The 17,868-nt window shown below is 34.9% G+C and overlaps 2 protein-coding genes across 2 annotated transcripts; one reads left to right on the top strand and one right to left on the bottom strand.

Moving 5' to 3' along the window:
* Positions 1-344: 344 nt before the first annotated feature.
* On the bottom strand, positions 345-5,346 carry LOC123661637 (esterase FE4-like). The gene is made up of 3 exons (XM_045596589.1): positions 5,086-5,346; positions 931-2,210; positions 345-611 (listed from the first exon to the last, which is right to left on the bottom strand). Exons 1-3 carry the CDS (start codon positions 5,257-5,259, stop codon positions 437-439), a joined length of 1,629 nt encoding a protein of 542 aa, XP_045452545.1. The 5' UTR covers positions 5,260-5,346; the 3' UTR covers positions 345-436.
* An 8,063-nt stretch (positions 5,347-13,409) lies between these two features.
* On the top strand, positions 13,410-17,583 carry LOC123661638 (esterase FE4-like). The gene is made up of 3 exons (XM_045596591.1): positions 13,410-13,580; positions 14,360-15,633; positions 16,828-17,583. The coding sequence occupies exons 1-3, from the start codon at positions 13,410-13,412 to the stop codon at positions 16,994-16,996; spliced, it is 1,614 nt and encodes a 537-aa protein (XP_045452547.1). The 3' UTR covers positions 16,997-17,583.
* The last annotated feature ends 285 nt before the right edge of the window (positions 17,584-17,868 follow it).

Raw genomic sequence — 17,868 nt, 5'->3', positions numbered from 1 at the left:
AATGAAGACTGTATTATTGTACCTTAAAAGATTTTAAATCAACCAATTTTCTTTTTTAGTCATCATCATCATCACTTCAACCTAATGCACTGCTGGACGTGCCTCCACAAGTTCGCGTGAAAAAATGATGTAAACTCATGTGTTTTGCCCATAGTCACCACGCCGGGTAGGCGTGTTGACTATGGGCGAGTTGGTGACCGTTTCTTTTTTAGTAATAATGTTTTAAGTAATAGATAAACTTCCATAATCTGATTCTGACTTTTATTGTGCGAAAGATATATGTAGTTGTTTCTTTAAATTGTTGCTGTCTTAGCTGTAAAGTAATAAGATGAAATAAAAAATAATTACAACAAATAAACTTTTTTATTGTTGCGACATTCGTTCTTCAAACAACTTCAATATTTTAACTTACATCTTCGATTATTTCCTAAATAGCTCAGTCTTTTTTTCTTCTGTATTTTGAGTAGATATTACGTAAGTATTTAAGGGAGTCGGTGAACCACAGTGGTACCGTGGAGAATTCTCTGTCGATGACAAAGGAATGAGGTGACGTCTTATTTAGTGGTAACCACTTCACTGGCAACAGATCTGACACCTCTGGAGTTGGATCCCTGTAGAAAAACAGAATTAAGTTTGAAACGCGAATTCAACTAGTATAAGGTGTTTGCTTTTATCAGTGTGATTTTAATTTTTTTTTTTTTTGTAATTAGTTGTTTTAAACTGCTTAATAATTTTTAATTAATCAAAATAAAACCAAAAAACACTGCCACATATTGAGTTACTAAACTTAATATCAGTCATTACAGAATATTACAAGAAAACAAAACGCAACATTGTGTTTAAATCAATATTCCCTTAGGTACAATCGATAACATTATATTATGTTCTTAAAAAGTAATAGTTATCAATACAAGATAGTAAAATACGAACCCATATTTAGCAAAGTTTGTCCACAAAGTTGTTACTATGTTAATCATTTTATTTTCAAACAATGTGGGAAGCAAAGGCTGTTGAAATAAATAGAATATATCGTCAGCGTGCGTAGCCCCCGGGCCATTACTAAGTCCATAACCTAGAGATAACTTTGGCAAATTACGTCTTCCACTATAACTGAATAAGTAGCTATATACTGGAAAATCATTAGTATTTAGATATAGTTCAGTTTCTGCAAGAACTGGGAGTGAAAAATACAACTCAGCGTATAGTTTTGAAACATTTACTAAAGTGCTAGCGGAAATTTCACTATCACCCAAATAAAATTCCTTTAATTTCTTTGCTATTTCTATTCGTTTTGATTCGTCAGGTACTTCCAAATTCTTAGGTAATGATTTTTCAAATTTAATATTCGGTATCGTAGTATCGTTTTCCATACCAGCAAAGAGTAACCCTTCTGAACTTGTTAGACCGATCATTATTGGAACTTTATTATATCTTCCCTGAGATAACACATCGTACGGCGATTCAGTCAAAAATGCTTCGACTCCTGATATTTTATCTTCAACACAGGGTGTGTAAAGCAGCTCTGAAATGATAATATTACCCTCTCTTCTTGGCACTCTGCTTACAATTAAATCTCTGTCAGATTTTTTCATTAATATATTATAAATTTCATATACGTCGTCAGTGGCATGTCCCATCACTTTAGTCAATAATCCAGCCATATATACCGGCTTGAATTGCAACGCCCAAGATGACAACGAAGAACCACTTTGTAAGATAGCTTTATGAAAGAGACCTTTCGCCATTGGTGAAAGAACAATGAAAGATACAGACGCTGCTCCCGCGCTTTCACCAAATATCGTTACACTATTTGGGTCTCCTCCAAACGCTTCAATATTCCTTTGTACCCATTTAAGTGCAGCTACTTGGTCTTTTAAACCAGCGTTTCCTGGCGCTTCTTTTATTCTTAAGCAAACAAATCCTTGAATATTTAATCTATAATTGATGGTTACATAAATGACATCTTTGCTAACTAAATAATCAGGACCGTACATAAAATTTGAACCAGACCCATCAAAAAATCCGCCTCCATGAATGAAAACCATTACAGGGTATTTCGAATGTGTATTTGCATCAACCGGCGTGTATATATTCATAATTAAGCAATCTTCCTGACCAATAAGTACACTTTTGCCAACCCTTTGTAAACAACGTACATTTTCTTCTATCGCTTCGAATGTACCACGCCATGTCGGCTCAGGGCCAGGAGCCTGGAATGACAAATTTATTTCATCAAAACTTTTATCTTTTTTATATGACTAGGTCGGAAAACAAGCGTACGGCTAATCTGAGGGTAAGTGATTACGGTAGCTTATAGACGTGTGCAATATCAGAAGACCCTACCCCCAATCCCCCCAAGAGCGCTGGTCATCTTACTCACCACAGGAACACAACACTGCTTGAAAGCAGTATTATTTAGCTGTGATCTTCTGTAAGGTCAAGGTACTTCCCCATCCGGGCTTCAGATTTCGAGCAGGATATTTCCTGCTGTACCTAATCCCGGTTAAAGTTAAGTTCAAAACTTTATCAAACTAATTCAATTGACCTTTGTTGTATATTATCTAACTGTGCTAACTGTGCTGTATGGCTACGGCACTAAAGAATTTAGCCACCCCCTCTCTTCCCGTGGGTGTCGTAAGAGGCGACTAAGGGATAACAAGGTTCCACAACCACCTTGGAACTTAAGAAGCCGACCAGTGGCGGGATAACTATCCAACTGCTGGCTTTGAAATACACAGGCCGAATTCGGGCAGCAGCGTCTTCGGTGTGACAAAGCCAGTACTGCGGTCACCAACCCGCCTGCCCAGCGTGGTGACTATGGGCAAAACACATGAGTTCACGTTATTTTTGGCGCGAACTTGTGGAGGCCTAAGTCCAGCAGTGGACTGTATAGGTTGTAATGATGATGATTATCTAACTAAAATTAATGTCTGAATCAGATAAAAGAATTAACTATATATCGGTGTGTAACTTTGAACAAAAATGTTAAACAGAATTAAGTTCTAAGCCTAACCATTCCTCAATAAATTGAAAGAAAGTAATTTTTTATCTGCGACGTAGATTCTGCGATTGGCGTGTCCAAACAAGCATTATCTTCAACATATCTAACATACTAAATATTTTTGGATTTTTTACTTTTTAACCGACTTCCAAAAAAGGAGGAGGTTCTCAATTCGACTGTATTTTTTTTTTTTTTTTTATGTATGTTACATCAGAACTTTTGACAGGGTAGACCGATTTCGACAAATTTTGTTTTAATCGAAAGGTGGTGTGTGCCAATTGGTCCCATTTAAATTTATTTGAGATCTAACAACTACTTTTCGAGCTATATCTAATAATGCGTTTTTACTTGACGCTTTTTTCGTCGACCTACGTTGTAATATACCACATAACTTTTTACTGGATGTACCGATTTTGATAATTCTTTGTTTTTGGAAAGGAGATATCCCTAGTTTAGTACCATGATAAGGAAACCAGGATCTGATGATAGTATCCCAGAGAAATCGAGGGAAACTCTTGAAAATCCGCAATAACTTTTTACTGGGTGTACCGATTTTGATAATTCTTTTTTTGTTAGAAAGAAGATATTCCTAGTTTAGTACCATGATAAGGAAACCAGGATCTGATGATGGGATCCCAGAGAAATCGAGAGAAACTCTTGAAAATCTGCAATAACTTTTTACTGGGTGTACCGATTTTGATAATTTTTAATTTAAACGAAAGCTGATGTTTGTCATGTGGTGACATATAAATTTTATTGAGATTTGAATACTACTTTTTGAGTAATCTTTGATAACGCGTAGTTACTTGATTATTTTTTCGTCAATCTACGTTGTATTACTCGTCGATGTAATTGAAGTCGGTTTTTTTTCGTTTGCGAACAAACACAATTATAATTTACCAAGTACCTATTTGTATAAACTGAAAAAAAAAACAAAACAAGGGAATTAGAATCTAAATAGTATAAGCATTTTAAAATTGACCCAACGACAAAAATGGTATTTATTTTTCAAACTCAATGGTCTAAAAAACTACTTTTTACCAATTGTCCTAAATTACCAGCCAAAAAATATATTAGAGTGTATAATATGAACACTTTTATTTATACAGAAAAACCAAATGTAAATTTCAAAAAAACTATAGAACATATCGACAGAAATAGAATAATTATGTTAATCACAATTAAATCGCATAACATGCTGTAATGATATTCATTCGTCCATGACGTGCAAAATAAAAAAAGATTTTTTCCATCGACGATGATGGCGGTCGTGAAAAAGGTCGTAAGTGACATGGTAAACGCATCGCTTATACTTTGAACAGTAAAGCATTCTACCTCATTATCTTCTATACATTTCTGTGTTTCTTTATCCAAGGGTGGATCCGGAGGGGGGGGCGGGGTAATGGGGGTCATGACCTTCCCCTGGGCTGAGGCCAGGACCTAGGTGGACGACTAATTAAAATTGTTAAACATAATATTTTTATATTGTATCTAATATTATCAAAACTAAATTATAACTTCTTGTGCCTTGACCACGACAAAGTGGACCCCCGCCCCCTTACGCCAAAGCTGGATCCGCTCTTGCTTTATCGTGACGCATTTTCGTTTCATCGAGATTCAAATCACAACGATTCTAAAGAAAATGAACTTGAAAAAAATGACATAAAAAATCAACTCACTGTCATCAAAAAGTCATCAAGTATGAAGGTATATTTTTTTTACTTCCACGTGACATTGACAGTATAATCTCAGCTATTAGTCACTACTAAAATCCATACAAGATATATTCAAAGTTTTTTTTTGGTCTAATGAAAAGATATAAAAATCAGACTTAAAAATTTGTAATTATATGAATATTAATAATAATAATAATAATAATATATACTCTTTATTTTACACCACAAAGAAACATTTCAAAAAAAGTGATACATGCAAAGAAAGAAAGAAAGATGTACAAAGGCGGTCTTATCGCTAAGAGCGATTTCTTCCAGACAACCTTTGAGCATAGGACATAGCGTAGAATTTTTTTTAAAGTTTTTCAACGAAGATAGCTATAACATATTAAAAACACAATTTCTACAAACCTGAAAACGTTTAATAGGATGAGTGGCGTACGGAACAGCTAAATATCGCTTATGTGAACCGTCAGGGGCTACCACGCCACGCAACCATCCACCGGTGACTCGCACCGGCGGCGTTGGCTGCCTGACCAACCGCGCCGCCCATAGCGACCACAACACCAGCCAATAAGTCTTCATTATGTCAAATTACTCTCACTACATCAGCTGTCACATAATTATTAATAAAACACAACGTACACACGTTATAACATGAAGAAGATAAGAATTGTTATCGCTTATGTAATAAAAGTACATACGCTTCATAAATCGTATTTTTGTGTCTATATACACTAACTGACGACCTCAATGGTCGGAATATGAATAACGATTTCGTTTAACTTAACTTACTACATTGTGACGACCCTCAAGGTTGCACGTAACGTCCGCACTAATAGTAAAATCGATAATGTTTTCTGTTCGTAAATGAATCAAGATACATACTTTAACTCAGGTTAGGCACAGCAAAAAATATCCTATAATAAAAATGAAAGGAAATATGCCTGCTCAAAATGTGGAGTAGCCTGACGGAGGAAGTACCTCGACCTATCAGATCACAGTTAAGTAATACTGCTTTCAAGCAGTGTTGTATTCCTTTGGTGAGTAAGGTGACCAGAGCTTCTGCCGGCCTAGCATGCATACAACGAGATATCTCTTGACGAGAGAGAGAGATAATGTCTACATCGAGTATTTTCTCGATTACCCTAACATGCGCACTACGAGAGACAAAATTCTCTTCCGAAGACTTCGCCTTGTCGAGTAGAGAAACATTATCAACCATAATCACAACTGAATATCATTCTTATTTCTTATGTCATAAAGTTGAATTTACAAGGTTATTGACCAATCGTGCCAAACCGGGATGAGCCAACGTTTGTATAATTTCAAACGAGTGTTTTATTTAACAATGTTCTCGGCCTTTTGGTTAAGATAAAAAGTGTATATCTAATTTAAAAAATCTAATATGGATAATAAAACGGCGTAAGTAAATGAATTTAATTATATATGTAAAACAATATGCTCGTGTTGTGCTTTATATCTTGTCGCACATTAGATAATTGTAATTCTATCACGCATTGTTTTATTTATTTATTTATTTTTAATTTTTAAAATTTTTTGAATTTTTGAATTTTTTTTTTGATTATTGATTTTACTTTTATTCTATTTAATTTTATTTTTACTTATTGATTTTTTTAATATAATTTTGTTTTGTTTTTTATTCTGAATTTTGTCTTGTCTTGTTGTATAAAACAGTCAAGAAGAAGCAGAAAATAAAGCACAAATTTTTGTGTAGTTCAATCTAATAAAACTATCACTCGGTCAATATCACCTTGGGTGAAGAAATTTGCATATATTATATCAGCAGAAGCAACTAAAGGGCTAACATATTCTAACCCGTTGGTGCAGTTTGTAGTGGCCCTGCTTTCTGTGCCACGGGTTGTGGGTTCGATTCCCGCCTGAGTCTGGGTGTAATATGTGTATTTATATATGTATTATTTCTATGTATATTTATCAAAAAACAATTGTTATAAGAATTTATTATTTATACTCAGTTTTTAGTTTCACATAAGTTAAACCCTTGATAGGCATCGATCAATTGCAAAACATTTTGACTGATTTCTTGTACATATCTTAGTCAGTTTGAGTATATATATAGTTTAATTTAATGCCTCTTGCTTCATTTTATACGGGTCTAGAGATAATAATTAAACAAAGGCTTATAAATAAAAAATATAAATGTTATACTAACCCAATATGGACTTATACTTTGGTCTGAAATAAAGTATTATTATTATTATTATTTAGAATAAGAAGCAACAGGGCGCAAATACGTTTTTTGTGTCATTATATGGCACACTTCACTCGACTTTTCGCATTTCCCGCTCTTCGTATACCGAAATTATATAATTATAATAAGGAAACGCCATGGTATACAAAAAATAGGCACCCGGTTTCATTTATTTTTTATTTATCTTCTTTCTCGTCGATAATATTGAAAACGAGAAGTTTCTCTTCCTAAAACGACAAAATTCGACAAAATTACGATGTCATGTTAGCTTCCGTAGAGATAAATATCACAGATCACTAAAATTTAATGATTATCTCTTCTATTGACGTAACGAGAAGAGTATCGCGTGCACGCATGTTAGCTACTGTAGATATAGAGAGATAATACGAGAAAAGGGGTAGACAAAATTTTGTCGTGGCGCGCATGCTAGGCCTGCTGGGGTATTAAGAGTAAGGTCGGCAACGGACTTGCGATGCTTCTGGTGTTGAAGGCGATCTATATAAGCTGCGGTAATAACTTATCACCAAATGAGGCGTGTGCTCTTTTGCTAGTTGCACTTTCAATTAAATTCTTTTACTATGTATGTAACTTATTCACTTCTTACATAAGTAGAGTAATGAATTACGAAGAGGAGCGCACGCGATGATAGACACACACGATGTGGTTAAGTTAAAAGGCCTTCTACACGGTCGGGATCGACCGCCGACCATCGTGTCCTTAATTACTTTGTTTGTCTTGGATAGAAAAAAAAAATTATATTATTATGGCAAAGTCGGAGGTAACTGGTAAAGTATATATGGCATAGTTGACACACATATTATTTACTTATCAGTTAGAGATTATTTTCAATGTTATCAATAATTATCTGATGACTATATTTTATCATCATATCATGACACATATTATCTCGCCGTCAAAGGTCGATTTTTATTTTATGGTCCGGTTTTAATCGTTTCCTTTATAGTATGTCTTAAAGTTATTTTGAATATATAAATAAAATTAATTTAAATAATAAATAATATTAAATTATTTTTTATTTATTTTTGCTTACAATTGTGTTTCCTCGCAAACGAAAAAAAAACCGTCTTCAATTACAAAAGTAGTCATCAGGTCTCGATTAAATGGGACCACAAGAAGCATCAGCTTTCGATTAAAATAGGAATCATCAAAATTATCTATTAACAATAGATTGTCACTGCCCTCTAGTGGATAACACAGGTAGCTCACAACGATAGTTCGAACCGAAAATAACGCCATCTCTCGTCACAACAACGAAGCGTACGCACCGTTACATAAATGCGCGTTTAAATATTTACCATTTTCAACAGCCAGAAACGCTTATTTGCGGCTAGATTTAATTAGGCAGACATATATAATAATAAATAGAAAAAAAATAGTTTTAATTCGATAAATAAATCATATATTAATGTATAAACGTTTCGAAATCGTACATGTTCTGGCTGCGAAGAGTGTGGTGTACATTGCACAACGGCAACCGTGATTTTTAGAATCTTTATATATATATTGCCGTGATATAGATGATATTTTATTTTAAAAACAAGTGAACGAAATTTTTTAACAAATATCAATAACAAAAATTTACTTATAAATACTAGCGGCCACATTTTGATAGACAGCCTGGTCGATATATATTTTCCTAATCATAAATATACACAAAATGTTCACACACTTTAGCCTATCGCAGTCCACTCCTGGACATAGGCCTCCCCAAGGCCGGCAATCTTACGTAGATCGTCGGTCCAACGAGCCGGAGGACGTCCCACACTGCGTTTGCCAAGACGCGGTCTCCACTCCAGGACCCGTCTACTCCAACGGCCATCGGTCCTGTGACACAGATGACCAGCCTACTGCCACTTCAACTTGGTAATTCTGTGGGCTATGTTGGTTACTTTCGTTCTCTCGCGGATAGTCTCATTTCTAATCCTATCTTTGAGAGAAATCCCAAAATGTTGGTTTTTAGCAAAACCTCGATGCATGCACTAATTTGCAGTGTGATCTTAGACCACACACGGTCGTCTGTTCCTATAGTAAGCAACTTAATGCCTGTGTTATAGGTATATCATCATCATCATTGGCCTCAATCAGTCTATTGCAGACGATTTAGGCAGTGTCAGAAAGACACTGTGTTGTCTAAGATACTCTTCAGAAAAACGCAGAGTTGTATTGGTGTAAGCCAACTGTTATCGTATGTATTACGTAAATATTTTTCTAATACTGTTTATAATATATATTAATACATATATATTAACAATATATATAGCTAATGGTTTAAATAAAGATTTTAATTATTATCAAAAGCTACACGTGCATGATATGTATGCATGATATGCTCATATCATAACTATGTTATCAACCAAACTACTGGAAGTACAATTGTTTTTATCGAGTACAAAAATGTCATTGGAAAAAATATTAACAAATAAAAATAAAAATCTTATTCACCAATACTTGTCAGTATAATTTAATTATTTATGAAAGCGAATTATATTAAACAATCATTCTATTAAAATGTAATGATATATATATCGCACCTTCGGTGGAACAAGGGCGTATCTTACAAAAAATCGTAAAATGAGTTAAATATGCAGAAATGCCCAAAAAACACTCTAGTATCTAGTGGGACAAAGACTCCCATTACATTCACTTTAAAAGTCGCTACACGGCAATAGTGTCTTTGTCATTTTGGATCGAATTGGTGGGCGTTTTGGCGCGACATCGTCTCATTGGTCAGTTGCGCCGTTGCCCCCGCGCGCAATGTTTTTATCTTGGAGCGCCAAAGCCGCGAAGGTAAATATGCCTTTTGATATTTGATATTCCTGGAGAGACAAAGTCATATTTAGCACACTTATGCCTTTTTCGTGAGCAAATGCTTGGAAAGACAAAGCCATTGCAACATTTGTCACTTTGTACTTCCAACATTTTTATTATTTTATAGTATTATGAACAAATGTGGTGTTGTTATTCCAATACATGTTTTATAAAATAGGCATAAAAACAATTCATACTTTCTCATACCGAATTCCTTTCTAACTCTGAGTAGTTGATTACACTGTGACAAATAATTTTTTTTTTAATTTTAAAATGGTGTTGCTGTTTAAACTCTGAAGCTTTATTCTAAGTTATACAGTTAAATTTTCAGGAAAAAATGGGATCCCGAAGTCGAAAAGTTTTGATGAAAAAATAGAAAAAAAGAAATGATGACAAAGACATTCAGAATATCGAAGAAATGCATGTGCCTCAAATTGATAGCATCCAAGCCACCTTCGTTGAAGACCACCAGAATAAAAAAATCATCATCATCATCATAATACCAGCTCATGGACGCCCACTGCTGAGCATAAGCCTCCCCTAATGCTTTCGACGACGATCGGTCCTGCGTTGGTTCTTTTTTTTTGGCAGCGGGTCTTGAAGAACTTAGATCCCACCGCACGGGCAATTTCCACCAGCCCGTCGTTGAGCTCGTCCACATTTACGCAGTCAGCCAGGCGACAGGCCAAAGCGATTTTGGAGTTCGAGTTGAAAGCTCTCGGGGTTTTGAATCTGAGCAGGCGCAGGTCGGAGCGCAGACCCTATCAGCCGACCCCTCTCAAACTTGACATCGATATTCAATGTGCCTCGGACAAGTCGGTGATCACTTCCTGTTTTCACAGCATTGATCACTGAGACATCACTAAATATGTGCTTGTTCGTCGACATGATAAAGTCTATCTCGTTCCTGACGGTGCCGTCGGGACTCAACCAGGTCCATTTGCGCCGTTCCGGCTTCCTGAAGAAGGAGTTTATTATAAAGAGTCCCTCCTTCTCCATGAAGTCAGTCAGTAGCCAGTCCCGGGAGTTCCGTTGCTCGTATCCAAATTGCTCCACTCACAACTCATCACCGCATCGTCTGCTTAGCTTCGCATTAAAGTCCCCCATCACAGCAGTGTTGTGGCATGTAGAGCTATGTATGGCTGTAGAGATTTCCTCATACACAGCTTCCACTTCGTTATATGGATGTGTCCAGGTCGGTGCGTAAACCTGTATGACCTTTAGCGAATACCGGTTGGATATTCTGAGTATAAGGCACCTTGCTCGACACTCTCCTGACGACGTCGATGTTGTTGACGAGAGCCTTGCGGACGAGGAACCCGACACCACCCTGGGACTGTTAGTCGCCCTCCCGATAGTACAGCAGGTTAGTACAGGCAGGACAATTTTTTGTCGTGTCTGCCATTTAGGGAGATTTGGCGTAATCGCCACGCTTGCTAGGCTGTGCTTAGAAGGCGCTGCTGCCCACCCTCTAGTGGTTTTTCCTCTATCGCCTCTTACGATACCCACGGGATGAGATGGGGTGAAATTACAGATACCTCTTTAAGGGATAGATCTCGTGCTACGTGATTCATTTGTTTTCTATGAAAGCATCGTTGCTATTATTATTTTAGTTTCTTAGATACGTTTTCTTTTTATCGTTTTTTTTTTTTTTTTTTGTTAAATATTTACTGTAAAATGCCAAAGTGTCTCTGTCAAAGTGGGTCTGTACAACAATAACTATGAAGATGTTTGTAGTTTTATGTTTGTTAGTTTTGATTTGTTCAAGTGGAGTTAGTGAGTAAGTGAGTTTGATTTGTAAGAGTAAAGTAAAAACGGACTGATTGCTATGGACATAGATTTTATAACGTTAATATTGACGCTAATTTTAAAGGCAAATTCCAAAGAGTTTCACTAGAGTTTTTTAAGATTTTTCAACAGAAGTTCCTAAAAAAGATGTTTAATTATAAAATAAAACATTTCTTGCAACAAATAAACTAGTTTCTATTTTTCAAAATCTTTAAAACACGAACGATAAATATGGTCATAATTACAAAACGATTTAAATGTTGGTGGAACAAAGGCATAAATGTACACCTTATTTTGAAAAAAATATTAATAGCAATTAACAAAAAATATGTGGCACTTGCAAACTACATGGCCATATTCACAAATAAATAGGTCGTATTTCATGCAAAGAACAAACACTTTGAAGCAGTGCAAAGACGAATAATACGACTCGGAATGTAAAAGAAACTTTAAAATGGCTCTCCTGAAAAATTACAAAAAGTGGAGTTGAGCCCTTGTTCCACCGAAGGTGCGATATATTCTTAATAAAAATAAAATTTTCGATTGAAAAAAATTACATTTATTCAATTTTATCGAATTAAATTTATACTACAAAATCCTAACTACTATTAACTTAACTTTTCTCATAATACAAAATACATACAAGAGTTCAAAAACGCATTATTTTGATATACCGTACCCGCTGAATCCTTTTCTCAAAATATTATCTATTATCAAAATCCCAATTGCCACTAATTTAATTTTAAATTTCATCAATGGCATTCATAAATTTCATGTCCCTTTACATTTATCAACAAGGTAGACCAATCCTCTGGCTTTTACTGTAACAAAATGACAAAGGAGCCACTCTGAAAAAGGCCCTTTGATATTGGAGATAGACCGTTGACAGGTGCTACTCACGGAACACGATAATACTGTTTGAATCTGTACCAAACAATTCAACCATCCAACCGTACCAAAATTAGTTTTATTGTGTCTATTTGACTAAAGCTACTTCATCCTGTATGAATTATAGCAAAACTTTTTGCAACGATGTTCCTTATGGCGTTGCGGAGGAGTACCCTAGCCGGTAAATAATTGTGTTTGCTCGAAAAAAAAACCGACTTCAATTACATCGACAAGTAATACAACGTAGGCCGACGAAAATAGTCTAATGTAGAGAAGCACTGAGTTACTGTCACGGTGCGTATGAATTAAAAATCCCCGCCAGTGTTTACTAACTATGTTCCGTCCCCTTCCCGTCCACGTTCTTACGCCGTCCCGTGAACGTTACGTATGCCACGGCCCTAAATCGACAAAAAAACCTTTGATTACGTTACATTAATCCACTTAAAATCATGCATACAATAATATGTTGTAAGATCATTAGAATAACGTTGAAATTCGTATAACAATCCTTATATAATGTAATACCTGTCTTGTCATATATTTCTTCTATCCGATACGAACGCTTGCGAAATCAGCGAATAAAATACAGAGAGATTAAATGATCATAATCATTATAAATCTTATTCGAACTGAATAAGGTTATAATTCGTTTAGCTTAGATTAAAAATGAAGGTCGATTTTGTAATGCCGCCATCTTGGAATCTAGCATTGACTGTTTGACTTCTGTCATTCGCGTACCGGCAAAAGCCGTGTACATATTCAAAAGTCAATTCCGTTTTAAATAATATTCAAATTAGTCAGTTAATTACACAGTTATTTTTTTTTAATACGAGGATTTAAAATTTAATAGTTTTACATTTAAAAATAATGTAATAATCGTGTTTATATGTTGTTTATATTATTTACGGAGCTCAATTAAAGAGAAAATTAAGTGTAATAAAATGTGATAGTGATTAGATAATTTATTTAAAACGAGTGATTAATTTATAATTGTGATATGAAGTATTACTGGGTTGTGTTGTGGACGCTGTGGGCAGGGCGACTGGTCAGGCAGCCAACGATACCAGTGCGCGTTGAGAGCGGTCTATTAAGGGGATCAATAGCTGCAGATGGGTCACACATCAGCTACTTGGGTGTACCTTACGCTTCTTATGAGGAGAGATTCCAGGTAAGACTTGATCACATTGTTATCAAAAGAACATGGTTATTTTTTCTGGTTTCTGATGTTTCTTCTCATTTGTTTTAAATATACATACATATAAGGTGTCAGAAGGATAATACTAATATGCCGTGTTATCTTATAAATAAATTTCTCGTCTCACAATGTTAGTTACAATACTCCTCCAAAACGGCTGGACCGATTTTTATTAAATCTTGTGTGGTATATATCGAGTAGGTCTGAGAATCGGCCAACATCTATTTTTCACACCCCTAACTTTCATACCCCTAAGTCATAAAGGTGAAGGAATAAGGGGTTTAATATCATATATGGCAAAGCAACGTTTTCAGGGTCAACTAGCATGCTATACAAACATAAATAAGTTTTCGTAAATATTTTGAAAGATATGGCAATTTTCTTAACGTACAATAAAATATCAATACAATAACCTTCATCATGTTTTTAATAAATTGGAAAAGGTATTAAAGTATAAAGGCTAAAGTTAACAGTTCAAGTTAGTAATTTGTAGTATCATCAATAGTAAACACGAAGTTATAAGTAGAACAAGCAGCTGATGACCTATTTAAGTTAAACGGGTTATATAAAACACATTATGAGTTCATGAAACCTGTTTATTAGTTATGTTTTGATTTAAAGTAAGTATTACGTATCGAAAAATTACCAATTTTCAAGTCTTTTCATTTTTTTTTTTACTTTATCGAAAAAGCAAATTGTTCCTGAACGTAATTCTGTACGATTTTTAAAATTTTATTTGTATATCTTTTCAGCCGTCCCATCCGAGACCAAAATGGGAAGGTATACTAGAAGCGACAGAAGAACACATAAGGTGTTCACAAAGATTCACAAACACCTTCATATCAGGACAGGAAGACTGCCTGACGCTAAACATTTATACACCTTTTCGACCGGCTGATAAACTTCGTCCTGTAATGCTTTTTATCCACGGTGGAGGCTTCAGGGATGGATCTGGTTCACCATATCTGTATGGACCAGGATATTTAGTAAAACACGATATTATTCTAGTCACATTTAATTACAGACTTGAAGTCTTAGGATTTTTATGCTTAGGTATTAAAGAGGCTCCTGGTAATGTAGGTTTAAAAGATCAGGTGCAAGCCTTGCTTTGGGTTCAAAGGAATATTAGAATATTTGGTGGTGACCCTAATAGAGTAACGATATTTGGTGAAAGTGCAGGGTCAGCATCTGTATTTTATCATGTTTTGTCGCCGTTATCTAAAGGACTCTTCCAAAAGGCGATCATGCAAAGTGGTTCTGCGATTTCGCCGTGGAGTCTCCAATTTGAGCCCATCGAAACAGCTAAACAATTGGCAAAACAAATGGGTTACGAATTAGACAATCCTCATCAGCTGTACGAACTGTTTAAAAGCAAATCGATCAAAGAATTACTCAGTACAAGAGTACCAAGAGGTGAGGGCGACGTTGTGCTCTCAGAAAATATCTTCGTACCTTGTGTTGAGAGGAAAATACTAAACGAAAACCAGTTTCTAACAGACGTACCGTATAACTTGATTTCTAACAACGCATACAACAAAGTACCTTTAATTATAGGTTATAACAATGCTGAAGGTTATATGTTTGTTGGAAAAGAAAATGCCACAACGATAAGTAATTTTAATTACTACGGAGCGATGCCTCGCGATCTGTTGTTTCCATCAGATGAAGTCAAAATCAAAACGGCAGAAGATCTTAAATCATTATACGATAACTCGGAGTTATCAGATGATTTGTTAGTTAGATTATCAAAATTCGAGGGTGATTCTGGTATCATATACCCTGTAACTATAACAACTGAAATGTTAGCTAACACTAATACATACCCGGTGTACGCATACAAGCTTTGTTATGATGGCTGGATGAATATAATGAAATTATTGTTTGGATTTTCGAAGTATCCGGGAGCGACTCATGCCGACGATATTTTTTATATGTTTAAATTAAAAATAACGTTACCACCGTCGTTTTTTGAAGTTGACATGATTAATAAAATCACAACGTTGTGGACAGACTTCGCTAAATATGGGTACGATTTCCTAATTAAATTGTATTGTGCTTAAATATTTCATTGTAAGTATTCTTGCTGTGTGATTACGGCAATGAAGAATATAGCCACCCCCTCTCTTCCCATGGGTGTCTAAGAGGCGACTAAGGGATAACAAAGTTCCACTACCACCTTGGAACTTAAAAAGCCGACCGATGGCGGAATAAGCATCCAACTGCTGGCTTTTTAAATGCACAGACCAAGGACGGGCAGCAGCGTCTTCGGTGCGACAAAGTCAGCCCTGCGGTTACCAACCCGCCTGCCCTGCGTGGTAACTATGGGTAACACACATGAGTTCACACCATTTTTGCCGTGAACTTGTGGAGGTCTATGTCCAGCAGTGGACTGTGATAGGCTGAAATGATGATGATGATGTAAGTATTCAAATATCTAAACGATAACAAAAAAAGTGTGCGAGTTAGCTCCGAAACTATCGATATATAATTAAAAATCCATTACATAAATGTAACTTAAGCACACATTAGAAATCCAAATGACGCACAAACGGCTTAACAGGTTTCAACAAATAATAGCCGTTTAATTTCTATAAATCATCTATATAAATAAAAATGAATGTTGCTAAGCGCATAACCTCGAGAATGGCTCGACCAATTACACTAATTTATTTTTTGCATGTTCCTTAAGGCCCACGGAAGGTTTGAATACTAAAAAAATAAAAAATAAAAACAAAAAAATATTAAAAACATGAGATATAAATAAAGTGATCACTCGATAAGTGTCACATTTATTTAATTTTTACTATTAACTTTTTAACGAAGTCTGTCCGGGCAGCTGGTTTTAAATAATAATTAAAATTATAAAAATATATTTATTCAAGTAAGCTTCAAAAGAATTTTTGAAATATTATATGACGTATAAATCGCTCCATAATTTTTTTTAACTTGAAAGACCTAATACTAAGGGACAGACAAAGAATCCAAAGTAATTAAACAATAAGACAACTCGTTGTTTTCACCTGCCATGGCACGACTTAACCTTGTTTTAAAATAACGCCCCATAAACTTTCCCAACAAATTTCGAACGCATAATTTTTTTTTTAAATCGGTAGATTCCGAAATTAAAAACGCATGACGTAAACTACAAACTATTTTTTGTACAATTTAAACTATTAAACTAAATTAAAACAAACTAACAAATTACTACATTTTATTTCAGGGATCCAACACCAACAGTGACGAAAGAATTGCCAACTAAATGGTACCCAGTAGACAAAAAAGATCCACATTTATTTATAATCGACAAAAAATTCTCAAGGCAGCGACTTTGGACGGACGAAATGCTATTATTCTGGAATAGAACATATTCGAAGTACAGAAGAAAGTAAAAAACTTTTACATATCAAGGGATACTGTGCCAAGTACTCGTGTATCACGCTCTGACGGAAATATTTCTGACGGAAATATTTCTGACGGTAATATTTATAACTATTGGGTTTTTAACTAAGAAGTAAAGTAAGTTGAGGATAAGAAAGACACAATTAGAAAACAAAAACATGTTTTATATGATATCTTTGCTCAATTTAAATAATTCTATTTCGCTGAATTGTTTATATTCAATGCTGATCTCATTCTAATTCAAACTCTTGCGATATAAAATAAGGGGTAATATAACAAATTTGAAAACTTAAGTTAGGACATTCAGGTCTAAGTTAAAACGGAAATATGAGAATGATGTCCGTTTTTATGGTGAAGGAATCGAGTGTGAAATGACTGAATGGAGCTGACGCTAGTAGTCAACAGACGGGATGTATGTTCCTGTGCTTTCATCACACTACGAAATAGAAATTAAGTATTAATTAATGTTTTGTATAGATATTTAATGTTTAAAGTTTTCAATAAATTTATTTTATATTTTTTAACATATATAACTTTATATGCCAGATATGTTATTGTAGATAATTTACTGATCAAACCTGTTGTTTTTTTGTGTGTAAAGCCAAACCTGTTATTTTGTTGTTTTTTGTCATAATCTGCTCTTGGATCTCAAAATAGATTCAATCAAAATAAATAATCTAAATTAAATATTTTCAAAGGAATACGAGTCTGTGAGGTAACCTTCATACATCGAAAGAAATCCTAAACATAATTGTGTTTGCTAGCAAACGACAAAAACCGACTTCAATTACATCGACACGTAATTAATACAACGTAAGTAGACGAAACAAAATTAACAAACGCACTAGTCATCACTACGATT

The sequence above is a fragment of the Melitaea cinxia genome, chromosome 17 (genome assembly GCF_905220565.1).
Source record: "Melitaea cinxia chromosome 17, ilMelCinx1.1, whole genome shotgun sequence".
NCBI classification, from domain to species: Eukaryota; Metazoa; Arthropoda; class Insecta; order Lepidoptera; family Nymphalidae; genus Melitaea; species Melitaea cinxia.
This window is presented reverse-complemented; position numbering and strand designations above follow the sequence as displayed.